Source organism: Engraulis encrasicolus, chromosome 11 (assembly GCF_034702125.1).
Source record: "Engraulis encrasicolus isolate BLACKSEA-1 chromosome 11, IST_EnEncr_1.0, whole genome shotgun sequence".
Lineage (NCBI taxonomy): Eukaryota > Metazoa > Chordata > Actinopteri > Clupeiformes > Engraulidae > Engraulis > Engraulis encrasicolus.
Window position 1 is genome coordinate 54,274,344 of NC_085867.1, and position 20,376 is coordinate 54,294,719.

A 20,376-nucleotide genomic window follows, 5' to 3' on the forward strand; every position below is an offset into this window, starting at 1 on the left:
ACGAGTGGAATGGACTAATTCTTTATATTCCAAACAACGAATTTTCCAGATGAGTCTCTGTATTACCAAACGCGTTTCAAATGTTTGACTGTAACGGCTTCCCGTAGTCATGGGCTGTTTTGTGTTTTCCAAGACGAACAGACGAATTAGCATGTAGGTACGCTTGTGATTACAGTAGGGCCTACTATGTTTTCATAGTATTGCCACAGCCTGTGGTATTACATGTTGTGGCATGTTTCATGGCTGGGGTATCTGCTTTTGAACGATAGTAGGAATATGTCTTGATAAAGACGTATTTTCTTGTAAGAATAGCTTATGGACATGAGTGCTCCCAGCAAGCTATGCACAACTGCATTGCCCCATTCATAACAAGTTACAATGTTGCAGTAGAGCTCTAGTCGTAACACCGTGCATTCTATTTTGTAACTGTTGGTAAACGTTCGACTAACTGGCCGTTCACGTACATCGAAGCTGTAGAAGATGACGAGCTAAACGTTTGAAAATACTCGGTTTCACGAATCTAAAGACGTCTCAAGGTGATTATGTAGCTTATATTGGGTGGATCAAAACAACATGTGATGAGAGTATACTTGTAGGCCTAGGCCATGATATTGTCTTCTTAGTTCCTCTACTTCTGAAATGTGTAATGGAATGCGTCCTTTCTTTCCCAGTTGAGGATATCTGGCATGCGCAAGCGATGAACATGTTTGGAAAGCTTCCTCTTCACATCATCTGCATCCTGCTTTTGAGGACCAATGCCTAGAATAAACAAGACCGTGGTGCTGGTCCTACTCATTACAACAAGCTCGATATTCCTATTATTCCAGCTGTATTACTACAGACAGTACGCATCAAAGGTAAGTTGACAGGTATAGATCTGACTACCACAACCATCACCTGCCACTTCATGAGTGATATGGAGGACATGCCTTTGATTAATATTTGTCATGTTCATTCTTTCTTTAGAATGGACTTTATGTTTTTGGTGGGAAAGGTTCCTCGTCAGGCAATGATGCACAAAGGGTAGGTGGAAACTTGATCTTAATAACCATGGTCTCATACCTCATTCTTCTCTCTCTCTCTCTCTCTCTCTCTCTCTCTCTCTCTCTCTCTCTCTCTCTCTCTCTCTCTCTCTCTCTCTCTCTCTCTCTCTCTGGAATGTCTTTCTGTCTCGCATAGCTTGGAGGAATGGTATTAAAAACAGGAAACAAAATGCTGGAAATGCATAACATAGGCTATTTTACATGTTGCCCTATGCCCATGGTGTTGTAACTGATGGTGGAATGCAATTCACAGCACCTAATACAGAAGTTCCTTGGGCTGGTGCACAAGTATAGCCTGTCTGTTTTCCTGGTGGACTCTGTGTCTCTGGACCTGCTTACCCAAGATGGACTGCTGCTGAAGGAGAGCACGCTGAAGGAGCCCCACTGCCTCTTCCTCTGCACCCATCGAGAGTTCACCACCTTCGCCCTGCTTGGAAACCTCTGGAAGTATGATGTAAGGAGAAAATAACTTTTCCCCCCTTTCATTTTCCCCTCCTGTCTGTCCTGTCTGTCTTACTTTGGTCATGCTCCCAGGAAAACAGACGTGTGGATGTGTGGCTTCAACCATTCCAAGCAACTGTCTAGAACATTTCAGCTCAATAGTAATAATGTGTCATATTTGGCGGTATGACTTTCCTCTGGGATCCCTGCCTTTTCATGTGCCAACATGGAAAGCCTACAGCAGGGAGAGGAGCCAAAATTCTTGTAGCATCAGTTTTTTTCTTAATTATTTTCGTATCTATTCAAACATGTGTAGGAAGTACTATATGTGTATTTCAACAGGTATCTTTCTTGATAATAATAGCAATATAATGCTGTGTATGCCTGTTGTGGATTTCAACAGGCAAGCTTGCTTGAGGCCGCTGAGGATCGGGGCATGGAGGTGCTGGAGTTCAGAGGGAAGGACCCCCGGCTCGTGAGCATGGACGACCTGGCAGGAAATGACATCCCGCTCCACTTCCTCTTCAAGATGGGCTCCCGTCTGGTGCACCTGGTGGTGCTGTACGAGCGCAGCGGGAACTACCTCTGGCACGGCCCGCTCCGCCTCAAGTCCAGCATGGACAGGAAATTCGCCCCCTTCAAAAAGCTGGACTTTGGCCGATACGCTGGAGCATACAACAGGTACGGGATCAAGTGTGTTGATGTCAAAGTCCCACTGAAAAAAAAGTCCAATTGTCATTGCACACCGCAGTGCACAATGCACACACATAAAGAATTTGCATTTATGCAAGGGACAGCCCACAACGTTGCGGGGGGACAGCACCATTGCTCAGTGTACCTTAGTTATGGATGAGGATAAGAGAGTACAGTTTATTCACTCCCCCCCACCCACTTTTTGATGTTAGGAATTGAACTGGCAATCTTCAGGTGGCTGCTACACACTCGACTTTCTAAGCACTTGCATCATGTGACACTTTTCACAACATATTTTACTGCCCCTACGATGGGTATTCTTCCAACTTAGAAAGTCAGTTATTTGGGTCTGGGTTGTTCTGTTTGCTTTTCACCTGTTCAATCATGTGAATTGTCTTGTCAGGCCTGAGGTGGCCCTAACTATGGTGGATGGTCTGGACGTACGAATCCCACGAAACTTCTCCCAGTTTCTGAGAGAGCAGTCTCAGGCCCGCTTTTTGGAGTGCCCGTACAAAGAAGCACGTGCTTTCTACCAGGTACTTGCCACGGATTTTCCCCGTCACGCAAGAAGTGTTAATGTCATCTTTAATTAATTCTGCCCTTGGTCCATGTTCCTCAAAGAGTGTAGTTGCAAACAACTGCATTTCTTCTTTGAGTTTGAAGGTGTTTCATTCCTCATTCCATGTCAACGAAGAAGTCCAGCTGCTTACAGCTAAACGCTACGGATGAACATGACCTGGGTGAATGAGAATTTTCACAAACACCATGGTCAGTGTTGTTTCATCTTTTCTTTTTTTTCGTGGCAGTTGTACCCGGACGATCTGTCTCCAGAGGCCATGGACTTCAGGATGAAGGCCAAGAGTCTGCTGCACCTGGCCGCCAGGACGCTTAACGAGCTGGCCGTCCCCTTCTGGCTCAGCAGCGGGACCTGCTTAGGTGAGGAGGAGCAATAGTCACATGTGCACACGTCTACATGCACACACACACACACACCAGAGTTACAGACAGCCACTCCAGCTCTTGTTAAAGCAAATCTGTGGGAGGAGCTGTGGCACAGTGCACTGGTGCTCCTGAACTCTGTACAGGATATATCCCTGTTGGGGTGTATCAAGCCCCACAATGAAAGAAATACTGCCTTGGCTGAATAATAAAAAAGTGCTCTATGCCCAAAAAAAAAAAATGAAATTTGGATGAACTCTACCAGGCCCATGAAAATGTAAAATAATGGTGATCAAAATGGAGTCAACATGTTACAAGAATATAACAGTATTTTTTAAATCATGGGGGGGGGGTTGATGCGCCAAAATGCCTGTGGGGCCCCGAGTTAGAGTCTGCTCTGGGCCATTTCCCACAACACTACATCATCTCTCCAGCAAAATTCCTGTTTTTTCCATGTTCATTATTTACAGTAGTGGTATTGCAGCATTGTATGCTGTTGTACATCTTATAATCTATGCCCTATTCTTCTGTTTGTATCCCCTTCACTCTCCGTTGGTCTACTCTAGAGTTCAGTGTGTAGTGACGCTAAAAGCATCTGCCTCCACTTCTTGACTTCACACAGCTTGGTTCTTTCTTCCTGTAGGTTGGTTCAGGCAGTGCAGTATCATCCCCTACAGTAAGGATGTAGACCTGGGCATCTGGATCAAGGACTACAGGCACGACATCACGCAAGCATTTCAGAGAGCGGGACTTCCTCTCAAACACAAGTTTGGAAAGGTCCGCAAACATTCTGTAAAATGTTGCAGATTGAACTTCAATTTTCAGCAAAGACGATGTAGCCACTTCTCTTCCAATGTTAATTAAAGCGATGTCAATACAAACTTCTGTTCTGTGTACATTTTAGGTTGAGGATAGCCTGGAGCTCTCGTTCCAAGGCTTAGACGTGAAGTTGGACATTTTCTTTTTCTATGATGAAGGGGACATCGTGTGGAATGGAGGCACACAGGCAAAAAGTGGCAAGAAATTCAAGTATGCTCATGTCATTTTTTTTTAATCCTCAATTTCTACATGCTGTAATTGTACTGCTCCTTTCACTCCCAAAACGATTGTGTCACTGACATATATACATGGACATCGTTCTTATTCTATTCAGTATCAAGTTTGGTTGTGTATTCCTAACTATGCACCATCACTTCTCATTACAACCGTTTATTACATCTACTAATTGTTAGTAACAGAACTCTTTAGTGAGGCAAAGTAACTGTAACTGTACAGTTGGGACCAGATACATGTTATTGGATTGCATTGGTTTTTTAAGTCGGCTTCACCACAAGTGTTATTTTAAATAAATGATGGCATGGCCCTTGTAAAATCTCAATTTTCCATCAAAAAATATATTTTGATGATCACCACATGTACTTCTTGTATGGGGAAAACTTGCAAAAAGGCAGTAACTGCATTGTTGACAATGAGTTAATATGATTTTAATGGCATGTGTATATGTCAAAATAATATACAGTATGTTAAATAAAATGACTGATGTGCAAAAATGTGGTAATATAAAGTAACAAAACTGCCACATGTCAGTTATCTACCCAAAACTACTTAGACTGGACTACAAGATCATGTAAGTCATTTTACAAAGTTTGGAGCACTGCACAGTCACCAGTACTGCCTTTTTGCTTTGTAGGGCAGTATACACCTCTCTTGGTGCTCCACACATGCTGATTACTCCCTGTTGTCCTCTAGAACAGATATGTGGTCCCCATGTTCGAGCTGTGCTGACTCTGTGTTGTCCTCTGGGACAGATATATGTTCCCCAGGTTCGAGCTGTGCTGGACAGAGCTGCTGGAGCTGAAGGTCCGGGTGCCGTGTCAGACGCTGGACTACGTGCAAGCCAATTACGGCTCAGACTGGAACGTTCCGGTAAAGGCCTGGGACTGGAAGAGCTCTCCACCCAACGTGCAGGAGAACGGAGTGTGGCCCGTCCGCGAGTGGGACGAGGTCATTCAGGTGTACTGACTGGGAACTTAGAACTAGCTATTGCTGTGGGGGTGCTGTGGTGCACTGTGCCAGTACAGCATGCCATGAGTTTGCCATGGACTCGTCCATGGGGACCCAGGTTCAAATCCGGCCTGGGTCATGTCAAAACCCTACCCCATCACTTTCTCTAACTTACTTCCCATGTCCCACTCACTGACTCTATTGCTGGCAATAGATGTAATCTTCAAAACCACTACAAACATCTGGACCATTTGGCTGCTGCCATTAAGCTGTTGGTGTAATATTTTTTTTCAAACTATGACAGGACTGTCTGACAATTTTAAACAGTGTTCTGGGTAATGCCTGAAAAGAAGAACACCATGTACTGTAGGGGGAACTAAAGACAGGAGTGGACTCACTGCACTGAAGATTTTGCCTGTGGAAGAACTGTTATTGTCAATTCAGAGTTTTTTCGTCAATTCAGTTACAGTATTTTTGCCTGTCTCAGTATTAATTGTAGTAAAAAAAACCTGACAGTAACTCAATTGCAATTGCAGATGAATTGTAAATATTACCATTTATTTAAAGTGAAAAAATGGCTCTCTTTTTTTCTGTCTAAGTCTGTAAACACTGTAGTAGCATAATTTAATCGACTGCTGTGATGTTTTCCAAAGGTGTATGATAAAAGGACTGAAGTTACAAATGAGGTGTTTATAGATCAGGGGTTAGAATCCACACCTTAACCTAGACACTGGACCGATGTGGAGAATTCTTACACATGCTGGGTCATCAGTGGCATGGAACTGAATGGTCAATTTTGTGGTCCTGGGGAGTATGTGTTATGTTCCAGTCAAGAAAGGAAAACATATTTAACCTGATTCTGGCCAGATGTATGGGTTCCGCCTTGCTCCACTAGCATTCATCTGGAGCTGTGCCATATGCGTTGGTCTGCGAAGGCGTGGTTTTATAAAATAAATCCTTGCACGTGATTGGGGAAACACTGGTCTGACATTTTTAATGAGGAGCTATTTTAACTGCGCACAGATTCGATACAATTGAAATTACAGAATCAATGTCCATCCGATTGGTTATTGTTGTCGGAGACAGCTGTCTTGTTTCAATTATTTTTTCCCCTCTCTACTACGTTTAAACTTTGACTAAGTCACCAGTGCCTCTTTTCCTCTGCCGGTTTTCTGGTAGGCTTACAGCTTGACACAGCGCGACTCGGCGGCCACTTTTGCTTTTAGATTGAGCTCTGTCGTGCCCAATCGAAAAGCAAAAAGTGGCGGCCGAGTCGTGCTGTGTCGAGCTGTAGGCCTACCAGAAAAACAGCAGTGGAAAAGAGGCATAAATTGACTAAGTCATCTCTGAAAATCCTGTGATCCTGATTGGTTTTGGCTGCATGGCGGTTCGGTAGAAAGGCAAATCTGAAGGTCCTCCAGACCCTCGTGTAAGCTCATGAAGCTGATCAGAAATACACAAGGGTCTGACGAGAGTCAGGCTAAATACAGATTAGGCACATCCTAATGTCACTTTCATACAGCATGCCCCAAAAACGTATACAACGCATACAATGTGTTTTAGAATGTTCAGCCATCACGTTAATGTTTTTTTTACCACTTACTCTCCAACTGTTGACTAAAGTCTACTATGCTATGAGATTTGAAAAAGTCACTAAAAGTGAAATCAGTCACAGAAAGTGAATGCCCAAAAACTCCAACAGAATTGTGTGTGCTTCACATTGTCACCAGAATGGATGTCAGTATGAGAATAGGTGGGAACAAAATGAAGAAATGATGCCTGTTATATTATTCTTACATTATTCTAAATTCTAAAAAAACACCAACTTTACAATGATCTAATGTGTGTAGTTGGGATGCCCTGCATTATTAATTGATATGTTCCTGTGCGCCCAATTGATTCGACTATTAAATTTTCATTTTAACTGAACATTTTGTGCATCTATATGTTGCATGATGTACAAAAGAAGTGGCCATAGTGTCGTGGGGCTAGATTGCCATTTCTGATTGGGCTTCTTGCATAGTTTGTCTTCTCGTTATTTGTTTAGTTTGTGACTGTGTGATATGTGTTGGATTTATTTCTTTTTGATAAGTAAATAACTGAAAACCTAGACAGAGTAAGACAACAATCCTTCTGCAGATCAGAGAGGAACCATTTGCTTGCATGCTTTCTTTTTCTGTTTACTTTCTGCCACACCCTGCTTCACAAATATAGGTGAGTCTATACCACTGTCTCAGGCACTCTTGCATTCCCTTATGTTATTTTGCCTGGGTTACACTGTGTTCTGTGTGCCAGTAAAGTTTTTTCATTACAACAATCTGGATTTTTTTTTTCCCCATTTATCTCAGGAGGACCAGCTGACGAGGTGGAGAGTGCCTTGGGTTTATTTCTTTGCTCATTCCATTTACTAGTGAAAAACAATATTGTGCAGCGCGGTAACAAATGTGTAAAAATACTGTATAAGTGATTTATAAAGATAACGGTAATGAAGATCTCTGCTTTCTTCTAAACTCCTTTTGTACTTGTGATGTCAAGTTGGTTAACAAGACATAGTTAAGTTTTAATCCATTTTTTAGCGCAGGTCTTATCATACAATCACAGAGTTGTAAAATGGGGTTATTTGAGTTTAGAGATTGCAACCTGACCATAGTCCAGAGTTAGGGTCTGTGTGCTTAAAGGCCAATAGATTAACCATCAGGTTGAATCCAGAGACAACAAGTGCTTAGTGTACCCTAATGAGAATGTGTGAACGGTACATGAAGAGGTTTTTTTTTCCCTCACCTCAAAAGCCAAAGCATTTCTCAAAACATGACTTGACAAGTAAGGGAATGTGCAGCCTAGAGACTAAAGCCCTTATTCCCCTAATGTTCATGCAATGCTTGTGGTCCAAAAAAAACTATTTTCAAATTCACTTTCTATTTTAAAACCATCACTGTGTTTGTGTCTGTGTGTTTCCCGCTAAATTTACAATCAAACCCTTACCATCTCATAGATCTGGTTACTAAGCCCATTTAAGAGGGTTTCTGTAAGTATGAGGAAATGGGAGTGTGCTGGCCCGCATCTGATATTTCACCCCTCCCTTGTGGCATTGCATAATGTGGGGGGAGTACAAAAGTGAAAAAGTGCCATTCCAGCATTGCACAATATTCCAGAGTCCCAACATCCTGGTTGGCTGCTAAGAGTTAATCCCACCCAGCCAGATCACATGTGTACATGCTGACTGACTGGTGCCTGGCTGCTGTTCCAGGTCCTTTGCACCTTTCCATCTTGTCCCGGCTGTCGGTGAGCCGCTATGCGTCTGCTGCTCCTGTTGCCGGTGCTGCTGTGTCTATCCCAGCGTACCGATGGAGGAAAGGTGCTGGTGTGGCCCGGGGAGTTCAGCCACTGGCTCAACATGAAGACCATCCTGGACGGCCTGCTGGACCGAGGCCACAACGTCACCATCATCACACACACGGCCACGCCGAGCGTGGTCACCAAGTCCTCCAGGTACAACGTGGAGGTCTTGGACGTCTCCTACACTAGGGAGGAAATGACAAAAAATGTTGATGACATGCTCAGTTATTGGATCTATGACATGCCCAAAGACAGCTTCCTGGGAGCATCCCTGAAGGTCAAAGAAATGATTGATAAGGGCATGGAGCAAAATCGAGAACTGTGTGTGTCCTTGTTCTCAAATAAAGAGGTCATGGGGAGGTTACAGAGCGGAGGGTACGAGGTTGTGATGCTGGATCCCATGTCCATGTGTGGAGACCTGCTGGCTGAGACTCTGGGTATACCCTTTGTGGTGACGATTCGCTTCTCCTTTGGCAGTGCCATAGAGAGGCAGTGTGGACAGCTGCCCACTCCCCCCTCCTACGTGCCAGGGGTGGGTTTCATGTACACAGATCAGATGAGCTTTGCCCAGAGGATGAAGAATTTCCTGTTCTATTTCTCTCAAGACATCTTGCTCCACATTGTGATGCACTTTAAATGGAACCCACTTTATACTGAATTGGCAGGTGAGTTCAAATATACATAAAAAAAAACATTATTATTTTTTTTTACGGTATCTCTGCATATCTATCTCTTACTTTATTTTACTCAACTCCACATTTACCAGATCAACAACCTTAGACATCTTAATAGATATAACTACTCATCAGTGCATCAGTGACTGTTTTTTGTGCCTGTGCAATAGCATATTGTATTCGTATTTCCCCTACATAGCATTCAAATTCTTTTATTTCTTATTCCTGGGAGCTGTCACCGAGAGTGATACTCCAAAACAACTCTATTGTTGATGTTACCTTTTGCCTCACATGCTGGCCCCTTTAGGCCACGCCTCTGCACTGTCCTTTATTTACAAAAGAGACAATCGGCGAAGAACGTGAGGGTTCGTGTGGCTCAGGAACAACCTCGTCGTCTTCTCTAAATCGCATCATGTTGAACTCGCACGACCGCGCAATGCTTCTGTGCGCAATATTTGTTTTAATGGCACCGCTTTGCGTTGAGAGTGGGAAAGTTTTGATTTTACCAGGAGAGTACAGCCACTGGCACAATATGCGGATGATCGTGGATGAGCTTGTTGAACGAAACCACAGTATTACCGTGTTGGTCAGTTCTGCTTCGCCCTCCGTGAAGTCATTTAAGAACGACCGTGTACATTTTAACATTTTTCAGGTGCCATTGGAAAAACATGAAGTGAACAACATGTGGGAGGAATTTGTTGACCTGTGGATGTACCAGTCCAGGACTTTGTCTAAAATACAGATGTTTTTCAAATCCATAGCTGTGATGGACCGCGTCACTTCTCATAATGTCATAGTGTGTGATGGTTTTTTGCGTAATGTCGCGGTAATGGATACACTGAAAAGGTCGAATTTCGACGTGATTCTGAGTGATCCTATGATGCCCTGTAGCGATGTTTTGGCGGAACAACTGGATGTGCCATTTGTACTGTCGTTGAGGCTTACCTTTGGCTATGTTTTTGAGAGGGAATGTGGCCAACTTCCAACACCTCCGTCATATGTACCTGCTGTGCCCGCACGGTTCACAGACCACATGGACTTTGTGGAGCGGTTGCAGAACTTTTTAATGTATGGATTTCACACTGCCGTATTTTATTTGCACACCAAGCTGACCATAAATAAATACCTCAGTGAACTTAGAGGTAAGGATGAAGAGGACACTTTTCTCCACGTGATCGTTTTCGTATACCATAGACCAGGGTTTCAGTAACTGGGGTGCGTGCACCCCTGGGCGTGCGCGGCCTAGGGGGGTGTACCTAATCACCGGAACGGACCGGAACGGACAGGAACTTACCGGAACGGACCGAAACGGGCCAGAACGGACAGGAACGGACCGGAACGGACCCAGATTTAGCCAAAACTGACCGAAACGGACCCAGATTTTGCATAATAAGAGCACATTACGCTGCGAAACAGACCGGAACTGACTGAAACTGGCCAGAACGGACCGGAACGGTCTCAGATTTGGCCAAAACTGACCCATACATTAATCAGAACTGACCGAAACGGACCCAAATTTAGTTGAGGGGGGGGGGGTGCGCACTTGCGCTTACGCCTGTCTCGAGCATGGGCATCGAAAACGCAGGAGACACCTGCGCTGTCATGGGCTTCGTTGCGAGACACGCGGACCCTCTTGTGACCACTTGGGATATTTTATTACTAGTAAACATTTCAAGTAGGATATCGTTCGAGATTGAGAGCGTGTAACGATGAACAAATGTATATCGTGGAGTTGGCCTATTGAAAGTTGCTGGCCAAAACCATGACAAGCACGAAGAAAGGTTTCACGTTACCTGAACAGTTTTATGGAATAGCCTACCCTATGTCTCTCTCACCTGTTGACACAAGGAGCACTATAAAGACAAGGAGACAGATCTGTCGGTGTGTGTGTGTGTGTGTGTGTGCGCGCGCGCGTCTCCACTGACGCTATGAGCTGCCTCAATAGGCTTTGACCAGCTTAAACTTCACTGGTGAAAAAACAGTAGCCTAAGGAGTTGTAAGCATTTTCATAGCACATATAGGCATATTCCCACATGTCAATGTGTTAGGCCTAGACACTCCATCCATACACTAGCCAATGCGCAATTTCGCTGGTAAACTGGTAGTTTCACGTGACTTTGACATCATCATATAACAGCAGAATATTATGGAAATAAGTCCCGCATAAATGCTAACGTATTGGGCATTGTTTGCAAACTTTAGAAGTAGGCCTAGGCTAGAAATTCGTTTTAGTAACTTGTTCACATCTTGTAGCCTATCCAACATAACATTAAGAGTAGGCTAAACCTCGGGGCCAGCCAGTTAGACCTATTGTGTGCCGTTAATTCCTCCTTTGCGACTTTTCCATGCCCCCCTTAATATTCCAGACAGATGGCAGCGCATGGAACATTTTTTGTTGTTGTCTTTTTTGTTCTTTGATTTTGTGTCATCTGTGGACTGTGTAGGACTATAATACGGGATGCTACTACCAAAAAAACATTTGAGTGCTCCACCAGCTACCTCTGGAATTACAAAGATATGATGATGTCAAAGTCACGAGAAACTACCAGTTTACCAGCGAAATTGCGCATTGGCTAGTGTATGGATGGAGTGTCTAGGCCTAACACATTGACATGTGGGAATATGCCTATAGTGTGCTATGAAAATGCTTACAACTCCTTACTGTAGGCTACTGTTTTTTCACCAGTGAAGTTTAAGCTGGTCAATAGCACACACACACACCGACAGATCTGTCTCTCCCTCTCCTTGCCTTCATAGTGCTCCTTGTGTCAACGTGTGAGAGAGACATAGGGTATTCCATAAAACTGTTCAGGTAACGTGAAACATTTCTTCGTGCTTGTCATGGTTTTGGCCAGCAACTTTCAATAGGCCTACTCCACGATATACATTTGTTCATCGTTACACGCTCTCAATCTCGAACGATATCCTACTTGAAATGTTTACTAGTAATAAAATATCCCAAGTGGTCACAAGAGGGTCCGCGTGTCTCGCAACGAAGCCCATGACAGCGCAGGTGTCTCCTGCGTTTTCGATGCCCATGCTCGAGACAGGCGTAAGCGCAAGTGCGCACCCCCCCCCCCCCTCAACTAAATTTGGGTCCGTTTCGGTCAGTTCTGATTAATTTATGGGTCAGTTTCGGCCAAATCTGAGAATGTTCCGGTCCGTTCTGGCCAGTTTCAGTCAGTTCCGGTCCGTTTCGCAGCGTAATGTGCTCTTATTGTGCAAAATCTGGGTCCGTTTCGGTCAGTTTTGGCTAAATCTGGGTCCGTTCCGGTCCGTTCTGGCCCGTTTCGGTCCGTTCCGGTAAGTTCCTGTCCGTTCCGGTCCGTTCCGGTCCGTTCCGGTGATTAGGTACACCGGCCTAGGGGGGCTGCGTGAGCTGAATGGCTGATATGTGTTTTTATACAAAATTAATGAACAATAGTTGTAATTGTTTCATGAACTGTATGCTGGAACGATCTATCTGAAGTGTAATTTATAACTAGACTTATCATGCAACAAGTTCCATTGTAATGATGGTAGAAAAAGGTCAGGTCTATTGGAAATGATGCGCTGTGCAACATTAACTTAGGAGATGCGCGAACCACATTGAAATGTAAAAGGGGCGATGCGCTGAGGGTAAAAGTTTGGGAGCCGCTGAGGAGAACCTTTTTCATTCGAAGGGCCACTTCAAATTCCTGTCAGGGCTGTTAAAGTCCTTCGAGGACCATATTATGAACACAAACCAGGATTTCCCCTGCACTTTAGGCCTATATTGAAGGCAGCCACTTTTAAATCAGACCCCACCTTCTCTAGGTCCCCTGAATGTAACTAAATTGTATTGCAATATAAGTTCTAAGATTCCTTTACAAAATATGACACCTTTCATGTGAAGCGGCTGCATAACTTTAAAATTATATCAGGGGCCGGATAAAACGATTCCCTGATTGACGCTCCCAACTCAGGACGCTCCCATTTCATCTCGCTCCCACTAGCCAGACTATCGGTACCACCGCCATATGACGGAGCCAGTTATCTTGTTGATGTTAGTTTTTTGTTTCTAACCCTAACCTTAACCCTAAACCTAACCCTAACCCTAAACCTAACCCTAAGCCTAACCCTAACCCTAAATTGCTTGTATGTGGCAGTATATGATAATACGTGAAATATAATCGGGTGGGACCGCACGTCCGGGAGTGATAGAAACACCTGGGACCGCACGTCCGGGAGCGATCTCAGTTGGGAGTCTCCATCCCCTTACCGATAAAACTAGCCAGGCCGTGCCCTCCTAGTGACGCAGTCTCGACGAGATTTGAAAGTCGGTGATAATCAGGCTAGGATAGAACGGCGTCAAGGGCCGCAAATGGCCCTGGGAGCAGGGCTTGACACTGGCACCTGCCAACCGGCCAAATGCTGGTAAAACTTGGCTGTGGCTGGTAACACTTTCAGTGTCACTAGCCAATTTTGCAGGTAGCTTATCATATGATATGACATACCAGAATAGCCTATATTCTGCACTTTGCCCCTTGTGTATCAACCGTTTGACTTAAAGGTCAAGAAAAAGCTCAGTTACTCCTCTTCTGAGATTAGATGTACAGCGTCATGATAAAAAAATCCAATTTGTGGCTAGTACAATAGCTGGATGGCTAGTGACTCGGGAAAACCACTAGCCACAGTGGCCAGCAAGCGAAAAAGTTAATGTCAAGCCCTGCCTGGGGGACATAGGTTCCCCACCCCTGCCATAGACAATTGTTTGACGTATTGAGATTAGGCCACTGTGATTTGAAGAATATGGTGAAAACACACTGCACGCTTAAAGGTGCACTGTGTAGATGGTGGCGTGAGTAGGCTAGGAATTGCAACTAATGCTGATCATGGAAAGAGTGCTGCCCATTGCCAAATGTCATCTTTTCATGAATCTTTACTAAATAGCAAACTAATACTAAAGTAACCAAAGTATAGCACATTCTGGAGTTAAAAATGGGTATTTCTGGACATTCAAAATGGTGGACCATGGAGAAGATTTATGTGATATCACGTTACATCTTGAATTCACTTTTACTTCTACTTTATATTCTTCTGCTCTTAGGTAAACCAACAGAACTTTGTGATGTCCTCAGCAGAGCTGACATTTGGCTGATCCGAACCTATTGGGATTTTGAGTACCCTCGACCTTTACTCCCTAATTTCAAATTTGTTGGAGGTCTGCACTGCAAACCTGCAAAGCCTCTTCCAGATGTGAGCTCACAATCTATTTTCTATTTGTGCATTTTTGGTAAACATTCCTGCTCCTTGGCAGAAAAGACATTTAAAAAAATCATGGAGATGTACATTTGGCTTCTGTGAAAATGTGAAGCTTCCTCAAACAACCTTTGGCTTGTGGGAGAACCTCAAAACAATCTCCATAAGTGACCATAAGAACCTGACAGTTCTGCAAAGAATTAAAGGTTCCTCAAAAAAAACATTGGGCTCCAATTTGTCACTTTCTAGATCCTCTGAGAACTTCCCGGTTCCTTGGTCGCTTTTGGTCCATGTAGCAAGTTGTTTAATGTTTGCAATGTAGTCGTTTCACACCCTCTATCTATTGTTTAGGACATGGAGGAGTTTGTCCAAAGTTCTGGGGATGATGGCATTGTGGTGTTCTCACTGGGATCCATGATCAAGAACCTCACCATGGAGAGGGCCAACACCATCGCCTCAGCACTTGGACAAATACCACAAAAGGTGAATGGATATTTTTAATGCATCTTTCACATTGACTTTGAATACTGTGATGACTTGAAACAATCATGAAGTAGACGATCATAGAACACCAGGCTAATTGCTAGCCTACTCAGGTGTGCAATATGTTTACTGCAGTGTGTAATAATGTGTATTATGTATTTGTTTATGTTTTGTACCTGTGTATTTATGTAAGCTGTCAGACATCTTAATTTCCGTTGGGATTAATAAAAGTACTCTCTCATGCTGCTTTGTGTGACCTCCAGGTGTTCTGGAGGTACAGTGGTGTGAAGCCAGAGACATTGGCCCCCAATACAAGACTTTATGATTGGCTTCCTCAGAATGACCTTCTTGGTAAAAACTCTTATCTACATCCTCTGAAGACCAAATATACGAATAACTGTGTTGATGGGACCCCCTACTAACCTGTATCTGCATTGCTGTTTGTTTACAAAGGTCATCAAAAGACCAAAGCCTTCATCACCCACGGTGGCACCAATGGGCTCTACGAAGCTATCTACCATGGAGTGCCCATGGTTGGGATTCCTCTGTTTGCTGACCAGCCTGACAATCTGCACCACATGTCAACCAAAGGGGCAGCTGTCACCCTTGATTTCAACAACATGGAAAGCAAAGACCTAGTGGATGCTCTAAACACAGTCATAAACGTCCCCTCGTAAGTAAAATCACTCACTCTTGTATTTGTTTTTGTTTGCACTGACTTATGGCTTAGTTATACAGTATACATCTCTGTATTACACAGCCTGCATTACAAATTTGTCAAGCAAGACCATTGCACCCATTGCCTCCTCAATGCAATAGATCAACCAGCTCATATGACCCTGTAATTGCAATTTTAGTTCTTAGCGTAGGCATGCTCAAGCTCAAGAAAATTGTTGTTGCTGCTGCCTGGCTACGTGTCAAATATAGGCCATCATATGAAGTGGAAAACAACTCTCTTGCTAATTCAGGTTACTGTAGGTGTAGGTGTAGGTGACCTCATTATCTTCCCTCACTACAAAGTTAATTGCACCATGTCCCAATGACACAGACACTTCTCAATTTGCTCTTTTGGTTTGTAAATGCTTTTATACATTTTATGAATTGAGCAATTGGTCTGTTGAAAAATGTGCAGTATCATTATTATTATTAGGTAATAATAATGGTAATTTTATTTTTTAATGAATATATTGTATTATAATAAGAGTGTAATTCCAGTACTACTGAGTGGTATTATTTGATGTTATTATATGGTTGTGACGTCATCGGTCGAATGCTCCATTCATTTCAACGGGGCTCCCCAACGTTCGCACGTCTGTTATTTTTCGATAACGGACGGGTTGGTCTATAACAGACCGCTGTCAATGGCAACAAGACTTTTCACTGCTAAAGCGACTTTTCAACAAGACTCTAATCAGCTGCTGTGATAGACTACACCTGTTGTCCTGGCTACCTAGCTGTTGCCTAGCGGTGTTCCACAACGGCACTGTTTTGTTTTGCGCAGCAACAATCTTAACATTAAATAGGCCTAAAGAAATGTCCCCGCCATGTGTGAATCATTTAAGTATATCCATATAATAAGCGGGTTAACTTTCGGCGAGTCGGTCGCTTTGTGGAATAGCAGCACTTCAGAGAGAACAAGACCCCTCAGCTCCGCGTCGGGGTCTAAAGATTCTCTCTGTCGTGCTGCTATTCCACGGTAGCGACCTTCTCGCCGAACGTTAACCCTTACATATCTATGCAGGTATAAGGAGAGCATCATGAGGCTGTCCAGGATTCAGCATGACCAACCCATGAGGCCACTGGACGAGGCTGTGTTCTGGATCGAGTTTGTCATGCGCAACAAGGGTGCCAAGCACTTACGCGTGCAGTCACACAACCTCAGCTGGTACCAGTACCACTGCCTGGATGTTTTTGCTTTTCTGCTCGCCATAGTAGGACTGTTCATTTTTGTCATGGTGAAATCATGTTGTTTCTGCTTTAGGAGGTGTTGTGGCAAAAGTTCAGTGAAAACGAAAAATGAGTGAAATAATTTCTGTGGAATTTCAGTTTGATAAAAGCTATGCACTGTGTGTGTATATACCTCAGTGTTGGATTGCCTCCAACATGTTATGCCAATACGGATGTGGAAGTGCCTATATTGTGGTATTATATGTAATTTAATGAGCATATTTTAGATTATGTGTGTCTGTATGATCTGAAACTGATGTCTTTCAGCAAAGAATAGTGGTCTCAGTACTACAAAAATGTTTGAAGCCAGTGACACCGACATACAGTGAGGAGGATAAGTATTTGATCCCTTGCTGATTTTGTTGGTTTGCCCACTAATAAAGACTTGTTCATTCTATAATATTAATGATAAAATGTAGTCTAATATAGAGAGACAGAATATCAAAAAGAAAATCCAGAAAATAACTTTGAAGAATATATTTTAATTGATTTGTATTCCATTGAGGAAAATAAGTATTTGACCCCTCTAGTCAAAGAAGACAAAATACTTGGGGGCAAAGCCCTTGTTTTCTCATACAGAGGTCAGATGTTTCTTTCAGTTAATGACAATGTTTGTGGATATATTAGAAAGGATTTTTGTCCACTTTTCTTTGCAGATCATCTCTAAATCACTTAAATTGTATGACTGTAGCTTGCCAAATGGGAGCTTCTGTTCCCTTCACAGGATTATTGTAGGGTTAATGTTTGGAAACTGTCTAGGCCACTTCATGACCTTAATGTGCTTCTGCTTGAGCTACTCCTTTGTTGCTTGGGCTGTATGTTCTGGATTATTATCATTTTGGGAGGCCAATCCATGACCCACCTTCAGTCTAGTGGTTGTGGGAAAGAGGTTGGCATGCAGCATTGTACGTTTACATGTCTCCCTCCAACCATTTCTTGACGATGTGAAGTTGTCCTGTGTCTTGGCCAGACAAACAACCTCAAAACATAATGTTACCACTTTCATTTATGATGTTGGAGAAGGTGTTGTTCTTGGGATCATAGGCAGCATTTCTCTTCCTCCAAACACATCGAGTTTTGTTAATGCCAAACAGTTTGATTTTGGTGTCATCTGATTCCAGCACCTCCCAATCATATCCTAATCCAGTTTGACGTTCATTGGCAAACCTCAGGTGAGCCTGAACAGGTTCCTTCTGAAGCCGGGGTACCATACATGCACTGTAGGATTTTAATCCGCTGTGGTATCAAGTGTTTCCAATAGTTTTCTTAGTGATTGAGGTCCCAGCTGCCTTGAGATCATTTCCTAGCTCCTCCCATACAGTTTTGAGGTGCTTTATCTCCTTTTTTCTGATTATTAAATTCCCACAAGGTCAAATCTTGTATGGGACCAGAGACAGGCCTAAGATTGATGATTGATGATCATTTTGTATGTCCTAAAATTGGGAAGAAATGCACCAACAGTTTGCTCTTTAATATCCAGGAGCCCATTTCAGCCTTGTTGAGTTCTAAAATCTTGTCCCTGACATCCTTTGACAGCTTTTTGGTCTGTCCCATGTTGGCGAGTTTAGTTTGATTGATTGACTGATTCTATGGACTGATTCTGCAGATTCAATGTGTCTTTTGTGCAGGTTACTATTAACAGGTGTGTTCAATTCAGATAACAAGTTGATTGGAAGTGCCATTTGATCTGCGGGATCAGAACTCTTAATGGTTGGCAGGGGATCAAATACTTATTTCCCTCAATTAAATATAAATCAATTATTATATATTCTTTAGAGTTAATTTCTGGATTTTCTTTTTGATATTCTGTCTCTCCATATTAGAATACATATTATCATTAACATTAAAGACTGATCATGTCTTTATTAGTGGGCAAACCAACAAAATCAGCAAGGGATCAAATACTTATTCTCCTCACTGTATGGACACGGACATACAATCAACCTATAATGTTTCAAAAATTGTACTTTTAATTGCGACTGTGACAGGGACATATTTGTTGGAGCCATCTCCATCGTGTGTGTGTGTGTGTGTGTGTGTGTGTGTACTGTTTTAAAAACACGCTAACTTGAACATTTGAAATGGCCAGCATGATTTGAATTGTCTCTGTCATAATGTAAGTTTTATTTTATTTTATTATTTTTTTAGTTTTGTAATGATTTGTCACATACTGTCTACCTAATTTGAATTAAGGATTTTGAAATTTAGCTGCAATTCATGTTTTTACTGATATTCTCTGTTTAATAAATAATATTCATTGCCTAACCTTGGAGTGCAATTGCAGGTTGAAATTCCGCATGCATATATCAACACCCAAATCTCTCCATTGGCCTACAATACAGTATTATTTTATTTATAGAGCAACATGATTATTTATATTACTCCACAATATCTCTGGCTGGCCACTGGCATAATGTGATCAGGTTATCCATAAATCAACTGTAGTGTGTGCAATTGTAATGTGTCAAAGGTGAAGTGATGATCATAACAAAACAGAACGCTGGTTACAATTGCAACCAGATTTCCATGGAGTGGAAAATCATGAGAGTGTAATTATTGTATGCTCTGGTGTCAAAAACCTCATCACTTCGATGCATTACAGCAGGGGTCCCCAAACTAAGGCCCGGGGGCCGGATGCGGCCCGCCAAGCCCCTTTGACCGGCCCTCCACCTCCACCTCACCAATATGCAACTGAATATGCCGACAAGAGGACAGAGCGCATTATAAATATGCACGCTGTGAAAGTATGGTAAACATCAACAAGAGGACAGAGCGCATTAGAAGTGTTCACGTTGTGAAAGTAGGCTATGGTAGCCTAAACATCTCACCAAAAGTAGTTTTGGATGACGGAATGTCTGCTATCCAAGTATTTGCTTCCGAATTGCAAATGCTGCAATATGCAACGGAGGGAATTATAGTAGGCTATACAGTTACCACGGCTAAAATACAGTCCAACCTCAATATCCAATTGCCTACAATCACAAGACTAATGGGTAATGAGTAACTGGTATCGTTTGGAGGAGGAGGACTCATTTTCCTGTGTTATTTACCATGGCGTGAAAGCCTGGTCATTACTCATGTGCCCACTCAGGGCGACTGCGACTGCTCAACTGTACCTAGGCTACTGTACCGAACTCTGCTAGATGGAAACGCGGGCCAAACCAGTACCGTTAGCCCCCCGACGACTCTCATGAATATAAAGCCCGCACCAGAACGCGGAACCCTATGGAAAAGAGACTCATGTGAACTGGCCCAAATAAGCAATCCTCACAGAAAAAAATAATGATAAAATATATTTTATTAATATTTTATTTTGTTTATCAACAAGCCTTCCTAAAGTTTAATTTTCACTAGTCTGAATCTCCAGAAGTGTCTTGTCTTGATATCTCATCTCACTGTAATATAAACAGGCCTACCATTCAATCACCATATTTTTCTAACCTTTCCTTGCTATTTTTACATGGTTATTAGAAATTAAAAGGAATACCTGTGCTATTTCAAATTGAAAAACATGTGAAGTACTCACTTCTTTTGCAAAGCACTTCAGGGTCCCCGCGGGACATTAAAAAGCATTAAAAAGCATTAAATACAGAACT

The 20,376-nt window shown here is 42.9% G+C and overlaps 2 protein-coding genes across 5 annotated transcripts; both read left to right on the forward strand.

Annotated features, from left to right (window-relative positions):
• Nucleotides 1-116: 116 nt before the first annotated feature.
• On the forward strand, nucleotides 117-6,352 carry fktn (fukutin). Of its 3 annotated transcripts, none has more exons than XM_063210997.1 (10): nucleotides 117-153; nucleotides 672-857; nucleotides 967-1,023; nucleotides 1,297-1,497; nucleotides 1,888-2,165; nucleotides 2,581-2,713; nucleotides 2,984-3,113; nucleotides 3,760-3,893; nucleotides 4,021-4,145; nucleotides 4,925-6,352. In XM_063210997.1, the coding sequence occupies exons 2-10, from the start codon at nucleotides 756-758 to the stop codon at nucleotides 5,136-5,138; spliced, it is 1,374 nt and encodes a 457-aa protein (XP_063067067.1). In that variant the 5' UTR covers nucleotides 117-153; nucleotides 672-755; the 3' UTR covers nucleotides 5,139-6,352. The 3 variants fall into 3 exon arrangements, with proteins under 3 accessions (XP_063067067.1, XP_063067068.1, XP_063067066.1); XM_063210998.1 differs by having other exon boundaries at nucleotides 123-157; XM_063210996.1 differs by lacking the exon at nucleotides 117-153 and adding an exon at nucleotides 165-536.
• Nucleotides 6,353-8,299: 1,947 nt separating this feature from the next.
• Nucleotides 8,300-16,931, forward strand: LOC134458584 (UDP-glucuronosyltransferase 2C1-like). Of its 2 annotated transcripts, none has more exons than XM_063210995.1 (6): nucleotides 8,300-9,121; nucleotides 14,199-14,347; nucleotides 14,702-14,833; nucleotides 15,097-15,184; nucleotides 15,287-15,506; nucleotides 16,575-16,931. In XM_063210995.1, exons 1-6 carry the CDS (start codon nucleotides 8,413-8,415, stop codon nucleotides 16,855-16,857), a joined length of 1,581 nt encoding a protein of 526 aa, XP_063067065.1. In that variant the 5' UTR covers nucleotides 8,300-8,412; the 3' UTR covers nucleotides 16,858-16,931. The 2 variants fall into 2 exon arrangements, with proteins under 2 accessions (XP_063067065.1, XP_063067064.1); XM_063210994.1 differs by lacking the exon at nucleotides 8,300-9,121 and adding an exon at nucleotides 9,453-10,272.
• Nucleotides 16,932-20,376: the final 3,445 nt, after the last annotated feature.